General features: G+C 37.6%; 1 protein-coding gene across 1 annotated transcript in view; it reads right to left on the reverse strand.

Moving 5' to 3' along the window:
- Nucleotides 1–25,779, reverse strand: part of LOC116501826 (probable ATP-dependent RNA helicase DDX10) — a 91,728-nt gene that overhangs the window by 55,199 nt on the left and 10,750 nt on the right. The window contains exons 6-10 of the mRNA XM_032207433.1: nucleotides 25,382–25,571; nucleotides 22,094–22,220; nucleotides 20,709–20,871; nucleotides 19,475–19,559; nucleotides 6,731–6,832 (exon numbers count right to left, since the gene is read on the reverse strand). Coding sequence (XP_032063324.1) covers nucleotides 6,731–6,832; nucleotides 19,475–19,559; nucleotides 20,709–20,871; nucleotides 22,094–22,220; nucleotides 25,382–25,571 — 667 coding nt within the window. The remainder of the gene's footprint in view (nucleotides 1–6,730; nucleotides 6,833–19,474; nucleotides 19,560–20,708; nucleotides 20,872–22,093; nucleotides 22,221–25,381; nucleotides 25,572–25,779) is intronic.

Raw genomic sequence — 25,779 nt, forward strand, 5'->3', positions numbered from 1 at the left:
CTCTCCTAGATTTTGTTCTACCAAACAAGATTAAGAAGGTAACAGCAAAAATATTTATGGTCCTAACACAGGAAACACGGCAGAATAGCAAAATAAAAGCAGCAGCTTCAGGAATACTAAATTGTATTAGAAGGTACAAACACAAAATATACAACCTCACTGCAGAGGAAATACAGAAAGAAGAGTAAAAAAGCTAGCTAGACAATATCAAGAGGTTTACAGTGACCTGAAACTCGGAAGAAACCTTAAAGTAGAACTGAACACAAGAATAAAAACCAGCACAAATACACTGGAATAAAGAAATATAAGCACAAAATTTATATGGGTATACAGATAGGTAGACAGATAGGAAGGGATAGTAAAAATTACAAAAAAATAACACTGCTAGTAAGACATCCCAGAGAAGTGTTGCATTACTATTAAGGGAAAGTTACTAATAGACGACATGCACTTAAATTATCCTGTGTCTTTTCCCCCTCCCCTGTCTTCACTCAGGTGGCAGCTGACACCAGTTACAGCACAGTCCAAGCTCGCACCTGAACTGGAAAGCCTGGGTTAGCAGGTACTTTGATAAAACACCTGGGTCAAAAGAATCTTGTGTCTTATCTAGAGAGAAAGCACGCTTCAGGACATAGTTATACTTATTTGTGCAAGCTCATCTGAGATAGATAAAAATCTGTGAAACAGGGCAGATAAACATAGTGCTCATCTTCAAAGGTGGCAAGAAAAGAAGTTAAACAATCATTGCTTCTTCACTTGGTACTGAAAAAAAGAACTTGTAAGTACCTGAAGAAAATAAGCAAACATGTCATTAATTGCCAATACAGCTTAGTCAATAGGAAAGGAACAGCAGATGTTGTATCTTGATGTCAGCAAAGCATCTGGCAGTCTCATATCCTCAATAAGCTAGGGAAACACAGTATACGTGAAAGCTCTGAATAAAGGCACAGCCAGCTGTGGAGCTGTTGTGGTTATGACTAACTCACTGTCAAAGTCGAAACACATCCCAAGTTCCAGCTCTCACCCAGGCCCGCTATTAGGTCCTCCATTATGAACAATAGTCTTAGACAAGTTGTAAAAAAATAAAATCTATGTGCAGTCAACAAACTGTAAGTAGTTTAGAAAACGTGATACTTCATAGCTAAAAACAAAGCAAGATATTGTAGTGTAAATCTAAGTTTTGAGTTTTCAACTTGTGTTCTTGTTTCTAAGTCTTTACAACATAAACTCACTGGTAACATGTCCCTTGTAGACAACATGAGAAGCAGATAAATTGCAAGATGTCAATACATCGGAAACTGAGCCATACGTTCAGCAAACACAACGTGGGGACACAGAGTCAGGCCATGGTGCGAATCAATTGAAGCCCCAGCTGTTTATGAGGTGTAAGTATTCTTGAGAAAACAGACAGGGAAGTTTCATTTCACCAGTATGCAATACATCTAGGGGGAAGGCTGCTAGTTAAAAATTATGACATGAGAAAAACTTTAATAATAGTCTAAATTTGCGAGACTGTACAGAGTAAGTCAGAAGTATTTCCAACACTCTTTTTCTCTCCTCATGATTTATTTATTTCAACTTTATGGACTACCAAAAACAGATGGGTGTTTAGATGGCAATTCATCCAACACGGGATCTTCAGGAGTGGATGCACACATGAAGCCAACTCTAAGACAACCAGTGCAGGCCATATTGCTGTTTTGTTAGAAAAGCATTACTTGCAGTTTTTAAACTTAAAATCACTCTTTTTTCCATCATATAGTTTCAATATTCCACGTGACTTACAAGCAGCAGCAGTTTTTGCTCTGTGCTGGGGGTATTGGTCAATACTCAGCTGAATAGTCAGCTGAATATGAGCTCAGGTGGCCAAGAAGGCCAACGGCATCCTGGCTTGTATCGGGAATAGTGTGGCCAGCAGGCCCAGGGAAGTGATTGTTCCCCTGTACTTGGCTCTGGTGAGGCTGCACCTCAAGTACTGTGTTCAGTTTTGGGCCCCTCAGTATAAGGACATTGAGGTGCTCGAGCGAGTCTAAAGAAGGGCAATGAAGCTGGTGAAGAGTCTAGAGAACAAGTCTTATATGGAGAGTCTGAGAGAGAGCTGTGGTTGCTTAGTCTGGAGAAAAGAAGGCTCAGGGGAAACAATACTGCTCTCTACAACTACCTGAAAGGAGGCTGTAGTGAGGTCGTCTCTTCTCCTAATCAGCAAGTGACAGGACAAAAGGAGTTTTTTTTTTTTTTTCAAGTTGAGCCAAGGGATGTTTAAGATGGATATTAGGAAAAATTTCTTCACTGAAAGGGTTGTGAAGCATTTTAACAGGCTGTCCAGGGAAGTGGTTGAGGCACCATCCCTGCAGGTATTCAAAAGACATAAAGATGTGGTGCTTAGGGACATGGCTTACTGGAAAACTTGGTAGTGCTAAGTTAACAGTTGATGATCTTAGAGGTCTTCTCCAACCTAAGTGATTGAGTGATTCTGATTCTCTATTTGCACTTCGTTTGGTAAAATTTTCTATAGAGAGATAAAGCTTGTTACGATAACCTTTTCAGAAGCAACTTTGTTCTTGTTTCTCAAGAAAATTAGATGCAATGAAGAAATCTCAAGGTATTATCAAAAATAATTTCAGTTTACACTTTTCATCTAAAACCTTAAAGTTATAGACTAATAAATATGCCTATAACATTTAATACCTTCAGAGTAGTTTTTGCTATATCTGAATACTCTACAGTACTATATTTATTATTGCATATTTTAGTTTATCTTGCTCTGCTTGAGCAACAAAAAATGACACATCATTAAAAGCACTAACTGTAAATTTGCAGCTTGTGCTGATTAGAAAAGAATGGTATACTGTAGCAAGCTCTACAGGGAGCTTCGATATGAAATTGAAAGTCAGGAAAACAAAACAAACCCTAGCCTTTTATTTTCCTAAATACGTGTTCAAAAATTCTTCCCCCTGCATCCTTCAAATTATGTAACTTTTAAAAGCCCTACATAAACGAAGTAAAGAAATGTTAACAGCTGTTTGTAGAAGAAATACAAAACAAGAAAGTAACAGAAAAGTGGTTCTTATGATACTTATGCAAGCTAAAAATGCTAACAAAAACAGCAAAATTCTACGAGTCTATGATGTTTTAGAAATAAAAAGCTTTCAAAATGAATTTCAAAAGGTTGAAGACTTAAACCCTGTTTGCAGAAAGCAATGCTCATAAACATCTAACTCATCATGTAGAACAATTCTTGAGAATCTATAATTGTATGAATATGTACACACAACACAGGAAAACTTCAGCAAGAGACCTGTAACGTCATCCATGAGCTGATGGAACTTCTTCAGCAATTCATCAACTGACAAAACACACCAGGGTTGTAGTAATTGGTAAACTGGTTAGAAGTAAACGACGTGACAAGAATCATCATTAATAGCTTTTAGGATGAAGGTGGTTTGAAATCTACAAGTAATTACAAAATTTTTATTATTTTTAAGAACTTTGGTCAGCCTCTTAGAAGTACGGTGCTAAACAAATGTTAAACACATCAAGTAGACCATTCTAATTAAAAGTAGTACCCTTCATTACAATGTTGCAAGTACTACTAAGGCGTCCCTTGCAAATTTGAAAACTCAATCCTAGGGGGCAGGCTGTTAAAAAGTATTATCAATTGAAAGCCTTGACTTTGCTTATACTGGTTCCATAACCTATTCAAACAATATTATTCAAGAAGTTTAAAGCTTAGTTGCCAAAGAAAGATGAACTATTTATACTGCAAATGAGAACAGACATTTATTTAGAGAAAACCAAAATGAGATTAATGATTTGATTAGATATCATTTTAAGAAGACAAAAGATGATGTCTGGAAAAAAAGACATTTTGCTTAGACTGTGGTGGTTATACAACTGATTCTTTTAAGGTGCTATGATGCCTAAAGGAAAAGGAAACACCAAAGAAAGAATCTTCAGGAACAATTAGACTTTTAGTAGATACCTGACTTTGGTTTTGCTGTTTTAGCAAAAGGTATCTGTTTGAATTTCATGCATATTCTATACAAAACTGTTACCTGTATTTGCCAAGAAAAAGAGTATTTACTTCACTGGCTGCTGTGTAGTCACTCTGTTAGAAGCAAGATTCACAAGCACAGTTTGCAAGTACAACCACTAGAATTTGAAACAATCCACTAAACCTTAAATCTGGAAAGTGCTATATGCATGTTTTTATACCCTGCAGAAGTGACAACCTGTGTCCAGGCACTGTGTGTTTGGAGTGATGATATTTAACTGTGACATTAAAAACAGCAATCATCAGCGAAAACAGCCAGAAAAATCCTGCTCGTAGCCTACTGCCTTGTGAAGCTGTATACTGGTGAACTCAAAGAGTAATATTCAGTGGAAACTAACAGTATTCTGTGGTTATCATTCCAAGCTTTTGCTTACCACTACCACCACAACTGCACCAGACCACTTGAGCCTTCCTTTCCACTTAAAAAAAAAAAAGTTTGTTAAAAGTCACTTTCACATCAAATTGCAGTTAAACACCTTATCCTGGCTTACCTTAATGCATCCTATTATTTAATTTACAATAGGAAAAGCTAAATTAAGTGAGAAAGTGTCATTTTTCAAATCTACTGAATGAGAAATCCTGAAGCATGTGTTCGCTTGCATTTCTTAACTTAACAAACATGTATGGAAAGTGTAAAAAAAAAAAAAAAAAAATTAGTAATGATATAAATAGCAGTAATTTCTTACTTTTACTAATTAGAATTCAAAGAATCTAGTATAAGTTAATTTTAAGCAGACCTGAAGGTTTAAGTGTTGAGGTAAAAATAGCCACTTAACGTTTCACCCTATTCTGTTTTATTCTCCAAAACAATTATTCCACCAACACTCTCTGCATACAGTTAATTATCTTCTAGTCTTAGGTATCTTCACCTTCAAACCATAACTTTTCAAAATAAAACAGTCCCAGCCTTGCTCTTATCAACTTGTAGAAATTAATTCCTACCTTGCATCATCCTTTCCTGGATTTCTTCTAGCTCCACTCTGTGACTTTTGACATGCGGTAACCTGAACCATATGAGCATTCAAAATGGAGTCAAGCTCTTTGTGTATTTCCTGGCTTGCATTCAGGCTATTTTTCCCTCATATATTATTTTTTTACAATTCTGCTTCTTCTTTTGATTTAGCATTGGGCTGATAGCCTCAACAAACACAGAACTTCTAAGTAAGAAATCATCACTGATTTATTTTTAGTGTTCTCTTTATTTATTGTTTTTAAAGCTATGGCTTATTTCTTTCCTACAGGTACGTTACTCTGCATTTAATAGATATTGAAAATATACACTGGAGTGGGGTGGGGGGGCAAAACATGTTGTTTTTGTTTGTTTGTTTTTAACATAGTATCGTTATATATTTTTGCAACTCTTTCAAAGTCAGCTCTCATTGGTAGCACAAGCATAGATTCCTACTGGTTTCCATTAGTATATTCTCTCCAGTGAGAAAAATGATCATTTAGTGAATTTTTTATTTCCTGTTTGTCCTGGTTTCAGTTAGAACAGAATTAATTTTCTTCCTAGTAGCTGGTGGAATGCTGTGTTTTGGCTTAGGATGAGAAGAGTGCTGATAACACCCCGATGTTTTAATTGTTGCAGAGCAGTGCTTATACCAAGCCAAGGACATCTCAGTCTTTTGCTCTGTCCTGCCAACAGGCAGGCTGGGGGTGCAGTAAGAGCTGGGAGGGGACAGACCCAGGACAGGTGACCCAAACTAGCCAAAGGGGTATTCCATACCATCTGACGTCATGCTAAACAATATATAGGGGTGGCTAGCCGGGGGAAGGGGGCCGGACTGCTCGGGGTTAGGCTGGGCATCGGTCAGCGGGTGGTGAGCAATTGCATTGTGCATCACTTGTTTGTACATATTATTATTATTTTCCTATTATCACCATTGTATTATTATTGTTATTGTTATTATTATTTTGTTATTATTATTTTCCTGTCTTATTAAACTGTCTTTATCTCAACTCACGGGCTTCACTTTCCATTTCTCTCCCCCATCCCAGAGAGGGAGGGGGAGGGTGAGCGAACGGCTGCGTGGTATTTAGCTGCCAGCCGGGTTAAACCGCGACACTGTTCTTCAACTAGCCAATTCAGAAAGAGCATGACAAATTGGAGAAACAGTCTAGAACTACAGAAAAGACAGGTAAGAGAAACCAGAGTAGTGAAAGGTCTAAAAAGCATTACATGGAAAGATTAAAGAAATTGTAATTACTTAATCTGCAAATGAAAAGGGAAAGAGATAGGGTGATAATGCTCAATTACATAAGAAGTAGCTGAAGAGAGTATGAGAATGTAATTTTCCATAAATTCTTGGCACAGGATAAAAGAAATATTTCACTTAAATTATTGTAAGACTTATCAGACACTTGAGGAAAAAAACTTAATGACAAGAACTGTTGAGTATAGATGAGATCACTTTGCGCAATTGTGGAAATATTCATTGGCAAATTAGACAAGCATTAAGTACAAGTAATTTGTACAGTCAACTCTGCCTTTAGGAAAAGAGATGGAATAGGTAACCTCTCAAGGTCTTTTCTTTTTCTTTAGCAACATCAAAAACAAATCATGTCCCTTGTTTGTCCAATTCCAGGCAATTCAAGCATTTGATTCCACCATGACTGTCGTACTCGTAACACGTTATTCCTGGGGAAAGGCTGGCAGACAAACCATCAGTCACTTACTTGATTTCATTGACAGGTACTTTCCTCTGCACCAGCTGTTGCACCATGCTTTTTTCTTCTGAGGGAAGCAGTACTAACAAAGCTTCACCACCTTCTTTGTACCTGATCCAAAAGAAAAAAGGAAAAAAAAGAAACACAAAGTAAACATGCAAAACATACAATTTTTTATTGTTCCGCTACTGCCTTCTCCACTCTTGTTTTTCTATGCAGGTAAAACTTCTCAGTCTCCTCAGACATAACTGGTTTGTTCTCTATATGGGAAGTTAACTTCTTCCTCTACCTTTACTCCATTCAGTCTGTTTCTATGCCAATAACTCTCCCAGTGTCCCTTATCCATTCATTTTCTTCTTGCCATTCAAATAACCTTTGGCTGCTTTTACTCCATCACATTTCCCTGCTGTGCCTTTATTCCAATTGCATTCATTCTTCTCCATCAGTAGAAGCATCAAGGAAAGGATATTATACAAAAGATACCAACTGTCAGCAGTAGGGTGGGAGATGTTACCAGTTTGCGTTCAGGTCAGAAACCACAGAGAACAAAACTGTGCCAAGGTAGGTGACATATTCCAAGAAAAACTTGGCAGCGATGGAAACAACCTTACAAGCTTGAGAAGTGGGCCCATGTGAACCTAAGCACAAGAAGGACATGGACCTGTTAAAGTGAATCCAGAGGAGGGCCACAAGGATGATCAAGGGGCAGGAGCACCTCTCCTGTGAAAACCGGCTGAGGGAGTTGGGGTTGTTCAGCCTGGAGAAGAGAAGGCTCCGGGGAGACCTTGCGGCGGCCTGCCAGTACCTAAAGGGGCCTACGGGAAAGCTGGGGAGGGACTCTTTGTCAAAGGGTAGGGTGACATGACAAGGAGTGATGGCCTTAAACTAAGAGCGGGTAGGTTTAGACGAGATATATGGAAGAAATTCTTTACTGTGAGAGTGGTGAGGCCCTGGCACAGGCTGCCCAGAGAAGCTGTGGATGCCCCATCCCTGGAGGTGCTCAAGGCCAGGCTGGATGGGGCTTTGGGCAACCTGGTCTGGTGGGAGGTGTCCCTGCCCATGGCAGGGGGCTGGAACTGGGTGATCTGTAACATCCCTTCCAACCCAAACCGTTCTGTGATTCTAGGAAATCACCCGTCCAGTCTTTGCACATAAAAAAGGGGACAGAAATGCTGTGTAAGGAAGTGTTGGAGTCAAGTCAAGACTCTGGCCTCTAGTGAGTTATCTTCAGCCATGGAGAGCGCCAAGTACGTCCTTCCGCACACCAAACAACAGTCACACCATTAACTGATAAAAATCACTTCAGATGGGATACAGAGAGCCCGTATTTCACCAAGTATAAACAGTTATCACTTGGCAAAAACAGAACTGCAAAACTGTTTGAAAACTATAAACACTATCTGTCACAGCATAGTAAGCAACACAAGTGGCAACAAAATCTGCAGTTAAAACAGTCTGACAGCTTTTATTACAGCTCTCTGCTTTCACTTGATGAATCTGGAAAATCACAACAAAATGTTCTGGAATGCCTTTTTCTTTTTTGCTCAGTGCTATGCATTACGGGTTTGGGGACTGACGTTTAAAGATGATTTAAAAAAATTATCCTGCCTTTAACATTTTTACAAGACTTTCATCATTAAAATTTAACCGTTACATTCTGTATTTTGGCATTTCACGGAGAAATCAAATTGATACAAGAGGAGAGCTTCTGCCATACACCATGGAAGTTCATAGCTTTGAAATTGTTTGGTAAGAATACCAAAACAAACTGTAATACATTTGGAATTTGTCCCCAAAATAATACTGTTTGGGCGTGAGGGAGAGATACTGTAAATATATGGATATAATTGCATTATTTTAATCCATGTAATTAATAGACCTAAAACGTTCTTAATGCAGAAATATCAGCTTGTAGTCTTTTTTTCAGAGTTCTAAATGAACAAACTCCCAGGATGTTTGGTTTAAGGCAACTCTCTTTGCCAACAGCACAGCAGGCCCTAAGCCTTTCCTGAGAGAACATTCCATGATTTTTTCAGCTCTTTATATAATGATTAAGGTTGGGAATGACTTGCATGTATAGACCAAGGCCACTTTGTAAGAAAGCTCTATTTACTTTTTAACCCAAGCAGATTCCAGGCTGTATTTCCACCAAGTAGGTGCATGTCAGACGCTACCACTGTCTGAACAAGCGATGGATTCCTGGAAAGCCAATGAACCATGGAAGACTCTGCCCTTTATGGCAAAAATTGATGATCACAATCCCAAGGCAACTAAGTATTCATCAAAAGAATTCTCAGTACTGTAGAAAACAAGCAGAAAAAAAAAATACCCTCTTTTATCTACCCAAAGCTTGTATTAGACACGAAGACAGAAATTATATTGCTGTCAGAAAGAGTCTCAGCAATTCATTACCCAGAGTAACACACACAGACCTGCTAGTCTCTTCAAAATAGATGCTATGACAGGAAAGGATTCAGAAAAAGTCTATGAGAACAACCAGATATCTGGAAAGAGTACCTGTCTAATCTCTTAATAAGAATATTCCTCATTTATCAAGATGACAAAAAAAAAAAGTCTTAATTCCACCAGATATATATACATACCTATGAAGGACGATTTGTACGGCTTAGTTGTTTCTGGCATTTCTTATCTTGGAATGCCTGATTTAACATTCTTAAACTTTTGTTGTAATGTATTTCTTTTATTCAGTGTGCAACACACTGTGAAAGGCCAGTGCCATACAAACCATATAAGAAATACCCATCATGGGTCAATAAATGCAGATACCTTCTCTGCAAGCCACAGCTCCAAACTGTGTTATGATACAGTATGCGAAATGTCATTCTACATCAGTTTCGCTTTAATAGCTTTTCCTCAGTACACCCGAGGTCACTCTCAAAACATCATGCAGGACCAGATAAAGCTTCAAGCTGACCCTTGAAAGGTGTTTTTGCATTGTTAGTGCTAAACACTTCCTTTCAGGAAGCACAAGTTCAGGAGATGTAATTCTGCAGGTACATTCCATACATAATTCACACGCACAAAAACCTACCACAGCCTGTTCTCTATGGACAACAATGAGTTCAATGTTTAAGTCTTACAAAGCCTTTATATCGAGAAGATAGTACTATAGCTAAGTAGAAAAACAATCACATGAAAACGGACAACAAACAGTTTCCAAATATCCATACTTTCTCATTTTTTGGCAACTATTAAGAAAAAAAAAATTAAAATATTTCTCAGAGTTGATGCCTTCAAAGATTCAAATGGAGTGAAAGACATCTGATAACTATTGATGCAGTATAAGCCTTTTCCTTACCTACTTTGGAAACATTCACTCTTTTAAATGTCAATATTTTAAACCTACTTAAGGAGTCTTTGCCCATTTTATACTGCAAGTGTGGTTTAATTAATTAAAACAGATGGTTTAATATTAATGCTGCTCTTCCAGAGCTAAACATGAAAACGAAATTATTATAGAACTGAGTAAGCTGAAAAACAAATAATCTTAAGTACCATCTGGGAAGGTTTGTATCTGTTTAGTCTCTCCCATGGGTGTTTAGTTACAGAAAACAAAATCCAAGCCTACAAAAAATGAGTTTTGCTTGGGCAAAGTTTTATCTTGTTTCTTGAAAAGAAAAGAACAACTTACTAATATGCTAGTAAGAAAATTATGGTCTTAAAAGATAACCTCCAAAACAGAGGTTGCAGAGGAAAGTTTCAATTTTCAGAAGTTTTTCTGTGTCCTTCATATCAAGAGCTTCTATATTAGCAAACTTATGAAAGCACAGTCTACTAAAAGCTGTCATAAACAATAAAGAAAAGAACACTTAAATTTTCTGCTCAGCATTTGTTTCCATTACAATGCCTGAAATGTAGGAGAAAAGAACATCCTTCAGCCTCTTAAGGGAATAAAGTTCTCCACCAATGCCAACAAAAGAGAATTCCTGTAATTATTTTCAGTAGACACAGGCAAAACATTTGAGCCTTTATAGATGACAAAGCAGCAGAGTCAACCTCAGTTACTGAAATTCTTCAGTACGAGACTACTTCTACAGAAAAGACGACATTAGAAGTTCTCCCCATTCCTGCTAATAGCAGCCTTCAAGTTGCCTGTTGTCACTGAAGCCAAACATCTGTCTTAGTGAATAACAAATCACCAGAATTAATTAAGTATGCACCTCAACTGCGCTGGAGAAAAGTAAGTTAACCTCAAAGTAATCACACTTTCTCGACTGTTTAGTAATTGATGATATTACTTATCTTGTCATATCCTCAAGGTGATCAACAAACCAAAGCAGGGAGTCATCTTTGCATTGAAATTTTAACAGTCCCTTAGTATTCCAGAGACTATTTGTTCCCATTCTGCAGCAAATTGCAGCTTACTTGCACAAAGTCTTTGAAAAAAGATATTCATCTCTCTCCTATTTATTTATTAGTCTGCTGCCTTCAATACTTGTCAAAAGGAAAGGAACTTCTCTGTAACTCTATCTTGACTTACAAACAAGGAAGCAGTGACAAATCATAATTAGCTCTATAAAGCAAAGGGTAGGAATGATGGATTTACACTGATTGCACTGATTGCAGATGAGAAGATAGTTTAAGGCTAGCAATAACTGATCAGCTACTTGGCCTCCACGAAAAGCATTTGAGTCTCATCCTGTTGTCCAGGAGTGGTTGCCGTGCTATCAGTTCCTTCCTACTTGATACTAGCCAGCAGCTTGAGGTGATTTTTAGCTGAAATTTAAATAGTTTATTCACCATGACAGAATCTATCCTCTTGATTTTAACTTTTTTTTTTTTATATATAAAGTAAATGAGAGTTATTCTACAACTCTTTGATCCTTTACTGAAGAAACAGTGCTCTTGACATTTTTAACCATTTTTCTCTACTTATAATATAATAATATAGCCAGTACCACAGAGTCCTAAATAATGGGTCCTGTTTCCTTCTCATCCAGCCTTTGGATGAAGGCATAACTATGTGCCTGCAAGTAGGTAAATATTCATAAAATTAATGAAGAAGAAAAAACAGAAAGATAAGTTTAATGATTAAAATTGTGCTGCATATTACGCCATAAGGACCCGAGTGAAGCGCATCTCATATCATTAAGAAAATTGTGGTTATGATCCGTATCTAATAAACTAAATTATTGTACTCAGTCTGTATTTCAGTAACATTTCTATTGTATTCGTGTGACATCTGGAGAAAGAAACTAGTACATATGGACTGAAATCCAAGAAACTTTATAAATAGTTTCTGAGCTTATGGTTGGGTCCTTAGATAAGAAGCTTAATATATGAAATCAGATTAACAGGATTGAAAGTTTAAATTTGACTGACTTCAGAAAGATTCTCTAGCTGGGCTTTATAATCAGACAACACCTTATTAGTATTTATGTAGGGCTGAACAGCCTGGTAATAATCCGACGTTCAAACTCGAGTCCTACACAGACATTAATTCCAAGTATCAGTTTTAATCTCATTTACTAAATAATTTCATTCCAAAAACACATTTTGGTCAAACTCAAAACCCAAGAAGATTAACGGTAAAATTTATGAGAGCAATGAGGCCTGCACCTTTAAAGATTTGTAGATAACAACTGCAGTGTCCAGAGACCTTCTCCTAGAAAGTCAAAAAGACTTCTGAAATACCCAAGAAACACACACACACACAGAGTGTATTTCCAAAATAGACCATGTTCATTACACAATATATTATTTGAAATGAGTGCACCCTAGGTCATTATTCCCTGTGTTTCCCAGTCAGATTTCTATCAGTTACAGAGCTTAAAAATAGAAAACAAAACCAAGTATGATGTAGCAGTATAAAGATTACATGAAATTTAAGTGTAAAATAACTGTTTCATTAATATCTTAACATGGGAAGTCATGCCAGTCATTTTAACCACAAAACATTAAGATTAAATAGATGTCGACAGCAAAGATTTATAAATGTCCTGTAAAAACAGAAAGAATAGATCCTCTTTTCCAACGGAAGTCTATATATTTCTCTATTTACATACAACTGCATTTGAGATTTGTGGCTGAGGAAAAAAACAGGCATAGCATATTTCTTCATATTTTGTAAGAATTACTCAAAAAGAGAGAATGGCTATCTGCGTATGCAAACATACATCTAGTTTTCAGAAGCTAGGTTACAAACAGTGACTTCCCAATCTACATTTTCATTAAGTTAGCTAAAAACTTGATCATACTTAACATAATAAGGACTAGAAAAACAGTGGAGTCAAGTTCTATTATTTCTACCATGTAATTTTTACATTATTTTCAGTTCCTTGACAAAATAGCTACAGTAGTGAAGGAAAAAGCATTTCACTGATGCACGTTTGTCTGCACTGAACTCTTTTTATGTAATGCAACATAAGACATCTTAAAAAAATCCAAAAATGTCAAAATGGAGAGCTTTATTCTGAGAAGACCTATTTCAATCTGATAGTCATACGAATAAATCTGTTCACCCACACACTACTCTTCAACAAAGAGGCGCTAATATCCATATTTATCCCTAAGGCCTTCCACAGAAATAACGTAACTCATACTTTTGTTTTTAAATTCAACTATTAAATCTGATTATATAAACTACCACTTTAAAACATATTTCTTAAACAAAGTAACAGCTTTAAGTCTCTCATGTTGGGCTCAATTCAGGCAAAACTTTTTATACTCCTTCCAGGCCTTCTGCCACAAAGAGGATTGGTGAAATCTAAGCTTCAGAACAATAAAACATTACTTCTCCAAAGCCCAGGAGCAAGAAGGATTTTATCTACTGTTTATCATACCTTCTACACTGCTGGGTTTCTTCCCTATCATGGTAATTTGTTATTCCATTTTTCTCAAGAGACAAAAGAGCAGAGAAAACAAATGGATGAATATCAGAATTTCTGCCCTATCTACATGATCAACGGTCTCTTATTTGATAAAGAATATTCTTTAAAGCAAGCTTTAAAAAAAATTTTTTTTCCACTATCTGATACTGGTCTTTATCATCTACAGCGTCCTACACAGCCCAACAAAAACCACAACAGACCAGAAAGTTTGCTTGCCATATATAGCTGAGCAAACCCCATAGACAGCCCGTGCTCACTGATGGTTTCTAGCTTCAGTCAAAAGAGCTTTTTTTTATCCCATGGGTTGAAAAAAAATCTGAAGTTCCACAGAGCATTTAACACAAATACACATCAATAAAAAGTAATCTGGCTTCACTCTTTGTTTCTTCTTTTGCTCATTTCTAGTGCTTTGTCCTCTCTTAGCTCTTTGTTGCATAGAACTTAGTTCAGTATCCTAAAAAAAAATGTATCAGTAAATATTGCTATGAAGTTAGAGATTTCTTAGGGTTTTGTTCATTTCTTTTTTTCTTTCTCTGATCGTTTCATAACGTTTTCCTTCTCTTGTCTGAACAGTAGCCTTTTTATATCTATTAACAAGTTCAGAGAATCATGCAGCTCGGTTGTATTTATGCCACAAAGCCTTAATCCCCCTCATTTAGTCATATATCAGTTACTTGTCATTGCTTGCCAGACAGGCAGAAGAAACAACGGACAAGAACAAGGAGTGGTTCACCATAAATTGATCTGAAAAGGCCTTTGGGAGGTTGTTGGTCCTCCAGCCTGGATTGTAAGCAATCCATTTTCCACAGCAGCTGCGCCCACTCTGCTGAAACACAGGTGCTTGCTTATTTTTTTTTTTATTACAGCTCACAGGATAGTTTCATGTCAGCAGGTAATAAACCTAGCCAATTAAAACTGCAGTTTACTGAAACATTCCTGTCATTGCACTGTAAAAAATAATTCTAATAGCCAATACAAAGGCAGGTAAACATGGCTGCAGCATCACAGGCCCCTGTCAGGTATGTACCTAGAAAATTTAATAGTATGAATTGCAAGGTAACTATGTGGTGCCAACAATTTCTTGTGACCTTCAGTGGCAGTTATTTTCACTTAACTTGAGCTAGGATAATGATTTGACTGCAACATAATTTGAGATGGTCTAAATACTGCATTTATTTTTAAAGAAACATCAGTAAAAGTGCTTCACTAGGTCTCAAATAAGAAAAAAAAAAAATCAAACAAGGAGATGCCATCTTGATTATGCTGTTTATTCATGTCTCTCTCAGATTTCCCAATGGAAAAAATCAAGTTTCCACCACTGAAATATACTTCGATTATGCCACCCACATTTTTAAATGATTTACTGTCACTTGGACATATTATTCTAAAGATATATTAATCTCATTTTCACACTTATGGTGTGCAATTACTTAAGGAGAGGCCCAATAAGCATGTTTCAAAGCAATTTATCTGATGACAGAGTAAGATCATTTCACGACTACAGCTCTTCTTAGTCTTTATTCACACTTCTTGGCTCTAATCATCATGCCAGCCAGTACAAAATAATAGGTTGTCCTGGTTGCACAGTACCTCGCTTTGGGAAGGACTTTTACTATCCCATTTTCAGAATAGAGTTCACCAAAAGGAAAAAAGCATATATACAGCTAGACAAAATATGCATACTTGTATTCATACACACATTACATTTAGCAAGCAACATAAAAACAAACAAACAAACAAACAAAAAAAAACCAACACTATTTTGCTAAGTCAGTTTGAGCACCTAACAAACCTAACCACCTAACTTGGATTAAACACCAACCAGTATCAGAAATCTGAGCCTGAGTCGGACCTAAAGCCTGTGTAAACCTCTGGATTTAAAAGAAAAAAACTGCAAAGCAGAAGTTTTATTCTGTTTTACATTTCACTGTCTCCTGACTGAGAGAATTACTAAAGAAACAGTCTTTCTAGTCCCCTCTGAAGGAAAAAACAGAGCAGAGGGAAGAATGAAATTCTAGGAATGAATGTAATTAATTACTGAGACGTGCTAGGATATGGGAACATCCAAAATACAAGATATTTACGCATGAATAGAAAGACAGAATAGACATTTCAATGTCTTTTCTACTCATCAATGCAATCACAACTGAAAGAAAAACATCCCTGTACGCGTTCCTTTCATGCCACACAACTTACAAATCATGTTTGGAAAATCAGTTTGGGGGAAAAAAAAAAAAAAAAGGATATCAGGGTGCTTCAGATACTATTATCTTCTGCTGTCCCCTAGTGGCTCTACAACTTATTTCACAGAACTGATCAAAGAATATTTTCAATTGCAGGCTTCACGGACTACAGAAAAGAAGGCATCAACAGAAATTAAAAGACAGAAGTAATGATCGTTTGCAAAACTCTGTTCAAGTATCACTTATTTACGTAGAATTTTTTAAGCTAAAACTCACAGGGAAACACTTTGATGTAGTATTTTAAATTACAGACTTCACTAAGAGACTGTATGACTGTATGTATCTAGCCAAAAATATTTATGGGCATGGACATGGTATTGTCAGCATTTCAGAAACCCTGTTACTGAACTAGTTAAGACTTTAAATAAATACTTTATATTGGAGTAATTGGAAGCTATTTCTCCATTTTAATGGCACACCTTTCAAGGTAAAAAGAAGACAACCTATATATGCCAATTCCACTATAAACTAAAAGCATTACTGGACAACACCCAGATTTTCTTGATCTTACTTTACCATAAATCAGAAATGCCTAAGCTGCAATTTATGCTCTTCATAGGATGCGATGCAAGTGAAATACTAGTTATGGAACATGGTGGTCCTCTCTATTTAAAAGAAACAATCTTCAACTTTCATTTTAGATAAGGTTTTGCAAAACTGCCAAAACAGAGGTGGGAACACGTCCACAAGTTTTAGTCAAAGGTTTTTCAGCCCCCTCCCAAAAATAATTTATCTCATGACTTTCATATTTACTTTTGTATCACAAAATAATTTGATTTCAAAAGTAAACAGTATTTGGCATCCCAGTTTTAATTACAGCTTAACACAGTCTTCTAATTAGCAGAGATATTTAATTTAGCTTTAATTCCATGCAATTATACACTCGCATAACCCATGAAAATTTGCAATTAACTCTAACCTCATTAATGAGGACTACTAAACTGCAGTTCAGTTCATTTTTATCAAGTTTCTAGAAGAAAGATGAGCTTCTCTCATACTAACTGCAGATACTGGAAACAAGTAAAGTTTCCTACTCAACAGTCAGAGTTAACCAAGAAGCACATTCTCAATTATCCACTTCTAAAACTGCATTAGCATACTTGCTTAGTGTACTGTATTTACCTATAGCTATTACACACATTTAGTATTTTATTTTCAATGGCTTATTTCATGGTGTTAAGATCAGCAAACAAATCTTTTTCCAGGAATGCTTTACTTCAAGGATGGGGAGCCTAACAATTCTCCAAAATGAAAGCCCTGTGTAGGGCAGGACTTCCACTGATCTTTGTATGAGTTTATGAGAGAGAAAATACCTGTGAAGCTTTACCTACAGAAGGAATTTGCCTTCAGTTTTAGTCTCAATTCTGCCGTCTCTAATAACTCACTCAGAGGTGCTCAGAATTTCAGTAAGGTCTGGCTACTGAAAAATTGATGTGAACACAAGTCTGAATGACAGCTTGGTGAAGCAAGAGACGGGCACCCGGTATGGCTTGTGGCCTCTGGGACAAAGCCTCTGCCCCAACAGCCTGCCCCAGTCTGTCCCAAGCCATCACAGGAGTTTGTATACGAGATGCCTCTGAAAACAGACCCTTAAGGCAGCAAGGCTAACATCTTAATTAGTGGTATTTTATGAGAAGTATTGTGGAAACAGGGTGGTTATTGAGCTTGATATAGCTGTTTACCCATTCGCATCTCAACAAGTGTTCTGTACTTGTGTAAACTGCCCATTAAACAGTGCCAAGTATAGAATCATAGAATCACAGAATCATTAAGGTTGGAAGAGACCTCCAAGATCACCTGGTCCAACCATCCCCCACTAAACCATGTCCCCAAGCACCACGTCCAACCCTTCCTTGAACACCCCCAGGGACAGTGACTCCACCACCTCCCTGGACAACCCGTCCCAGTGCCTGACTGCTCTTGCTGAGCAGAAATGTCTCCTCATTTCCAACCTGAATCTCCCCTGGTGCAACCTGAGGCCATTCCCTCTAGTCCTATCACTGGTTATCTGCAAGAAGAGGCTGACCCCCAGCTCCCCACAACCTCCTTTGAGGTAGTTGTAGAGAGCTATGAGCTCTCCCCTGAGCCTCCTCTTCTCCAGACCAAACACCCCCAGTTCCCTCAGTCACTCCTCACAGGCCTTGTGCTCCAGGCCCTTCACCAGCTCCGTAGCCCTGCTCTGGACATGCTCCAAGGCCTTGATGTCCTTCTTGTACTAAGGGACCCAAAGCTGAACACAGTACTCAAGGTGCAGCCTCACCAGAGCCGAGTACAGGGAGACAATCATCTCCCTGCTCCTGCTGGTTACACTACTCCTGATACAAACCAGGATGCGGTTGGCCTTCTTGGCCACTTGGGCAAACATCTGGCTCATATTCAAGTGAAACATGAACATGATATATTGTTTACCTTTCCACTATGACATTATGCAATAAAGACAAAGACATGTAATAAAGACAAAATTGCAAGCCTTGCATGGAATTCACACAGGATTTAAACAAAACAAAAACCCACCACCCCACAGAACACTAAGCTTATAGGTTTTTTCCTCAGTTGGGACCCATAAGAATAGGTAAATGCAAATCTACATGTAAGTAGTTACATGTTTTACCTAATTAACTAACATTGATTAATTTTGTTCAGACATTTTTGCAAGAGCATTTAAAAATGTATTATTCCAATCTATAATATAAGGTCAATAGGAAAATAAAGTACATAGGAAGGAGCAGAGCAGAAATGTTAGCAATTACCATAAAAATTCTAGATTGTGAGAGTTCTGTAACTACAAAATTTAATGCCATCTGATCCAGAAACACAGATTTCAAATTTCTGTAGTGCTGAGTACTAAATTCTGTTCTAAAAATCTTCCATTGTTGTTTTATTTCAACTTACATTGCAACACGCATGATAAAAGCCTACCACAAACAAATTAAATTATGTACAAGATATAATGCTAGGTCTCACATTTCATCCTTCAGATAATAAAGTTTATAACTGACTGAATTACACAATAACTAATCGTGTTGCTCTTAAAAATCTACTTCAAAAGACCAAGAAGCAGGTTTTCATTAGTGTAACTAGGTAAACTCTCTTCATGAAGACTTAGCCACAATATTTTAGCTCAGGCAATGCCTAAGAATATAATTCTACAAAAGACTTAGAAAATTAAAAATTTGACCAGTAATTAACATTGTTTGATTCCTTCCTCCCCAAATTAAAATAAGGAAGAAATATTTCAATTCTTTTGATGAGTCTGCAATGACACAAAGAAATTGCATCCATACTCTGAAGCAGTTATTCATCTATACATGGCAGTGGCAAAACAAGCATTTCCACCCACAAATGCACTCAACTCAGCCATTGAAGTAATCCTGCCAAGTGCACAAGACAACTTTGACTTACTCACTATTAATCTTCCCTGATCAGACTAAACAATTAGACATGCCCTTTTCTCTCAGCTGTAAGGAGTAAGGATGCTCACTAAGAAAAGATTAAGTCAAACCATTACACAAATAATCAGAAGTGTTCTTTTGGTTAACAACCCTTCTTTTCTTTCTAACTCGTGGCTTGGTTTTTTCAAGCAAGCGTGCAGCCAATTATCTGTCCTGATAGCTATGCAATTTTAAACAGTAAAATATTAAGGAGAAGTGAATATGAACCTGGCTGTTCTTCCCACTCTGTGGATATACGTGTTTGCATCCTCCGGACAATCAAATTGAATGACCCAGTTTACTGCTGGAAAATCTGCATGAAGAAAAAGAAAAATCAAAATTTAAGCTTAGTGGACTCCCAATTCTCCTAATCGAGAGCAACATATAATTTTGAAGCATTAATTTCTGTAAGAACCATCATTTATGACAATTTATAGACATAGAGTGTAACATCTGAAATAAAAATAATATTAATTGCATGTATTAGCATTTCATGAACAGCCGTCCTCTTCATCAATGAAAGCTAAAATTAATAGTGTCTTCATTTTCTAAATTATGACAGCGTACCGAATGGAACTTAATTTCACAATTGCTAAGAACAGACATGCTTTGTCTTAACACAAATGTAGTGGTGTTTTGTCATTTAATAATTAAATAACAAGATCTGACCCACTTGTCACCTAGAGTATCAATATTCTACACAGCTGGGGTTTGAAGTTAGCTGTGGTGAGACAGCACTACTTCAGTTATCCATGTACAGAAGTATCACACACCCTCTCAATGACAGGGAGGGATTTACCAAGCCTGCCAAATAAGTCAACATCCAATGTGAATTACAGTATTTATGAGCACTTTCCAACTGCTGCCCTTTATCCACCAGCAGCAGCATGCTTTGCATTGTAGAAAGTTAGTGTTACTTCCTGGCAAGTCTGTAGCTATGCCATACTGCACAGGAATACCTACACTCTCAACCTAAACGCACAACCACATTAGTTCCTCACTAGTAAGACATCTGCAGAGTAGAAGGTATGATAAGCCATTTGCACTTCCATTTTTTGAGCACCTTCCTCTTACAACATAAGCCAATACGTCACCATTTCCATTTTCTCTCATTCTGATTATTTGTCACTTAACATGGCTGAGAAAACTAGATTGTCTACAGACTGGGGAAAAAAAGATAGCTTTCACTGACCATTTTAGTATTAAATATTACAAGGCTAGTAACAATTCAGGTCCTTCTGGAACAAAAAAGCACAACTGAAGTTGGCCTCTCCATTAAAGAAACAGCAGAACTAATTAACAATCATCTCTCTTCTGAAATACCTTAATGAGCACGTAAGCAAACTACAGGTTCATTTCTTACATATCAGGTTGGTCTTCAGAACATACTGTCACTGAAAAAGAGTCTGAATAGGATTAAATCATAACTTTGTGAATAATTACAGCTTTTGTGGGTACATACCCAGGCCACGAGCTGCAATATCTGTAGCAAAAAGTACTGCTGCCTTCTTCCGAACAAAACAAGTGTAGACTTCCATTCTCTTGAACTGTTGCTGTTTGCCATGCAGTGCTAGTACAGGAAGACCAGGTTGAAGCTTACAGAACACTCTGAATAAATACTGGACCTATCCAACAGGTTAGGAAAAAAGAAAAAAGATTTAACACTGAACAGTAAAAATCACATCCAGTAAATCAAAATAGACTTAGCACTTTAAGTAAAATATACTTTTTTCCACATCAAAGATCTGACATGGATTTCTGAGACTTTATCCTACACCCAGGTACTATAATAGGAAATGAACAAAGACAAAAGCCTAGGCTGTCTTTTGACAGCATTTCCTAATAGAAACCAGCAAGAATGATTTAGGACATGACTAGTTAAGCTGTACACAACAGACCAAACCATAAGAAGTCCATCAGAAGCACTGCTTTTAGACAACACTGGAAGAGTACGATGTCTTATGCTTTGTACTCAAAGCAGTCTACACAGTCTATTTCAAGCTTCAACAGCTTCTTCTATGCAGTGTTTACGATCATATACACTACCATGATGTAGCTTACAGTAGACATATCTAACAATTTTTAAGAAGTTACAGAAACTATGTATATTGCAGTAACAGCTGCAGTTCAGAGGACTTGTGTACAAATAAGCCCACAACCTCACTGTCCTCAGTAGCCAACTGCAGCACAAAAATGCTGTAACCTTATGCACAAGTAAATGAACTGTAATATTTACCACATAATTGTGTACTGAACATACACAGTAAAATATTTGATACTTGCAGAAGTTATTAGAATAAATATTTGTGCCATACAAATGTATAACTTCAACAGAATAATACTAGGCCAGTAGAGAACTGAAGGATTACTTCCTATGTAAACACAAGAAAAACCCTTTCCTGCACCATTTCACAGTTATAATTTCTTACATAGCCAGCTTTAAAAGCTTTTAAAGAAAGCAGTACATCTATTAAACATTCTGTAACCCAACAAACTGCCTCACCCAACAAAACTGCAATTGATAGCCCTTAGTGAGACAACTTTTAGGGGAGGGTTGGTTTGTTTCTTTTTAAAAAACAGCAGAGCACAGAAGTCACTGAATACCCTGAGGTCTCCAGGATCTTCCTGCTCTGAGCTTGCTTACAGCCAGGCCCTGCCTGTATGACACACCTGTAAGTGTAGGCAATGTTCAGCTCCTCCACAAATTCCTGTTACAAACTGGCCCAGAATGTCACCTCTGGTGCCTTCAAACCAACATGAATGTCTTAGTTTAAATACTGTTTTAACGTGCTACAGAGGGAAGTAAAAAAAAATAAAATAAAAAATAAATTAGAGGGATAGACCTACCTCTTTACAGCTTGCAAAAAACACAATGGTCTTCTTTTTCAAGTGACTTCTCAGGAAAGAGTATAACATGTTTACTTTTTGTTGAAGCTCACAAACAATGTAGCTCTGATCCAGAGTTGCTGGGGTACTTAAAATATAAAAAGAAAGAAAGAAAGAAAGAAAGAATTAGGTACAATAGTTCCCATGACATTAAAATGACAAAAAAAAAAAAAAAAAGGAAGGGAAAAGAGAAAATATGAATATATGCTATCCACAGAGCTGTCTGTCCATTCTTTTTAAATGAGTGTCTGACAAATATCCATAAAAAGGGGGAAAAAAAGTCAGTCTGGAAATTTCTCCCACTTTGAGGAACCAGTCTTAGCACCTCTACTAGAAATATACTGTTGAAAGATTAATCAATTTCCTTATTAAATGTCAGGGGGGAGAGGAGGGGCAGGGGGTGACTTTTGACATGACTTCATTTCATTTACCTTAGACTCTTACTAGCAGTAAGCCCAACTCTTTCCATGTCTAAGCAGTGACATTCAAATTGCCTTGACTTAAAATGCAATTTTTGTCTATTAGTGCTGTTAAAGCATCATTTGTGCTTAAGGCAATGTCAAAGCACAGTCTAATCATGCACACAAAAAAAGCATTGATGTATTTTCACTGATTACACCATGACATGCAAAGTGACTTTGTAAAGCTCTGAATTGTCATCTTAACTCACCTTGCCATTATTTGTAAAATTAAAAAACATAAAATAAAATTTTAAAACAATTATTTGGCATTATTGCCCTTGAAATACATCTAAATGCTCATCTCACAGTCCCTCTGCTTCACCCAAGACAGACCAAGGGTATTTAAAATCATTTTATTTTATTAGAGGTGCCACTTAGGAGAATGAAATTACAAGAAACTGCTCCAGATTTTATTCTGTTATTCAGTTTGAATTATGCCACAGTACTTTTTGCCTTGTAAGTCTTTCAGAGGAAACTGTTTCCATAACACAACAGTATACTGTATACTAAGGATGTAAATTCTAAAACAAATAAAAACGTGTTTTGTTTTTTTTTAATTTAATTTATTACCTAACTCTACTTCCCTAAACATATCAAAAACTCAGAAGTACTTGAAAATAGGCTTCACAAAAAAAAAATAAAATAATATAAAAAGGATTTGTGAAACAGTCCTCAAACTGAAGCCCACATATTAAGCTCGTACATCCTCTTCTGATGAATATTCACATTTTTTTCTAGGAGTCATATTTAATTAGGATACCAATTTAAAAAAAAAATAGTACTTTCAAAGACATTTACAGTACAATAAACAGAATCTAGCCAAATACTTAAAACACTGCCTCAGGATTCAACCTCATTCTGCTGTTTGTTTTGCGGATGATTTTTCGTTTGTTCTTGGGTGAGACATTTTTATCAGTGTGCTTCACCTTTCTCCACCTTCATCTTACATATGGAAATATTTGCACAAATATGTAAATATGTTTTTTTCTCCCATAAAACGGCAGAAAAAAGTCATGCATGTTTATAAGCCATTTGGCACTGAGATATCTGACAGTCTCCAGAAATGCAAGATTTAAAATTGCATTCTTCACTTTTTTTTTTCCTTTCAGAACCTACGTGCCAAAAACCAACATGCATGTTTTATCATTTAGTGACACATTCATCATGTCTGGGATGGGTCTCCCATTCTGACCCAAACTGTACAGCATGACAAATTTACTTCATGTGCATAGGGCTGGAATCCTGAACATGCAGAATAAACCCAACATATCTGGAAATCACAAGTCTTGCTGCAACACAGACAAATGCCAAATGCTTTCGTTTACACACCTAGTATCACATACACAAACAAGACTGTCATTCTGCACGTTCCCAGTAGAGTAGCATTGTCTTGGAATGCCAGATTCATCAACAACACATGGACGAACTGTATTTGTGCAATAAATCTGATGGTCCTGCACAGTAAGTATCACAGAATCACAGAATTTTCTAGGTTGGAAGAGACCTCAAGGTCATCGAGTCCAACCTCTGACCTAACGCTAACAGTCCCCACTAAACCATTTCCCTAAGCTCTACATCTAAACATCTTTTGAAGACTTCCAGGGATGGTGACTCCACCACTTCCCTGGGCAGCCTGTTCCAATGCCTCACAACCCTTTCAGTGAAGAAGTTCTTCCTAACATCTAACCTAAAACTCCCCTGGCTCAACTTAAGCCCATTCCCCCTCGTCCTGTCACCAGGCACGTGGGAGAACAGGCCAACCCCCACCTTGCTACAGCCTCCCTTGAGGTACCTAAAAAGAGCGATAAGGTCACCCCTGAGCCTCCTCTTCTCCAGGCTGAACAAGCCCAGCTCCCTCAGCCGCTCCTCGTAGGACTTGTTCTCCAGGCCCCTCACCAGCTTCGTCGCCCTTCTCTGCACCCGCTCGAGCATCTCCATGTCCTTCTTGTAGCGAGGGGCCCAAAACTGAACACAGTACTCGAGGTGCGGCCTCACCAGAGCTGAGTACAGGGGGACGATCACCTCCCTAGCCCTGCTGGTCACACTGTTCCTGATACAAGCCAGGATGCCGTTGGCCTTCTTGGCCACCTGAGCACACTGCTGGCTCATATTCAGCCAACTATCCACCATCACTCCCAGGTCCTTCTCTGCCTGACAGCTTTCCAACCATTCCTCTCCCAGCCTGTAGCTCTGCTTGGGGTTATTGCGCCCCAGGTGCAGGACCCGGCACTTGGCCTTGTTGAACTTCATGCAGTTGACCTCAGCCCATCAGTGCAGCCTATCCAGATCCTCCTGCAGAGCTTTCCTACCCTCAAGCAGATCGACACACGCACCTAACTTGGTGTCATCTGCGAACTTACTGAGGGTACACTCGATGCCCTCGTCCAAGTATGCACATGCAGAAGGAAAGGAAGCCAAAGAACAAAAAGTAGCAATTCAGAAGTGACTCCTGCCATGGCCATGACACTACTCCATACAGTCTGTAGCCCACTCTGGAGCTTATTCCCAAGGAAAAAAACTTCCAGCCAGAGAAACTGCCTGAGGAGCCACAAGAAAAGTGATGGTTCTGTCTCCTGTAATGAAACAATCAGAACTAGTACCATCTTCCTTAGAAATTCCTTGTTTTCAGGATAGCACACAACAGCATCCAACACTGACGGAAGGAAAAAAACACGACTTCTGATCCAGGAAACTGACGGTCAGATAAGCAGTTAAGTATGATCACCATCTGTTTAACCACCCCCTGTTCCTCCTCCTCCATTTCCACCCCCCAAATATCCCAACATACCTGAATTTGGCTTTCTCATGAACCCAGACATATTCTGGATCTTTCAGACTCAGCCGCGCAAGATCCTTCACTGATTTTGTTTGCGTTGCAGAAAAAAGCAAGGTCTGGCGTTTCTTAGGCAGATTTTCTATGATTGCGTTCATTGTATCAGCAAACCCCATATCTAGAATTCTGTCAGCTTCATCAAGAACTGAATTGAGAAAGATTTGAGAAAAACTAGTTTTAGCTTTACTCTGTTAAAGACTTTAAATCCATGCCTACTTACACCGCAGAGATTAATTACCATACATGACAGGATTTAGTTTATATATACTTGTATTCCAAAAACGTTTTTAAAAACTGCAATAAAGTCATAGCATTTCCCATATGGATTCTCTCAGACTCTTCTTTCAGACCCT

The sequence above is a fragment of the Aythya fuligula genome, chromosome 1 (genome assembly GCF_009819795.1).
Source record: "Aythya fuligula isolate bAytFul2 chromosome 1, bAytFul2.pri, whole genome shotgun sequence".
In the NCBI taxonomy this organism is placed as follows: Eukaryota; Metazoa; Chordata; class Aves; order Anseriformes; family Anatidae; genus Aythya; species Aythya fuligula.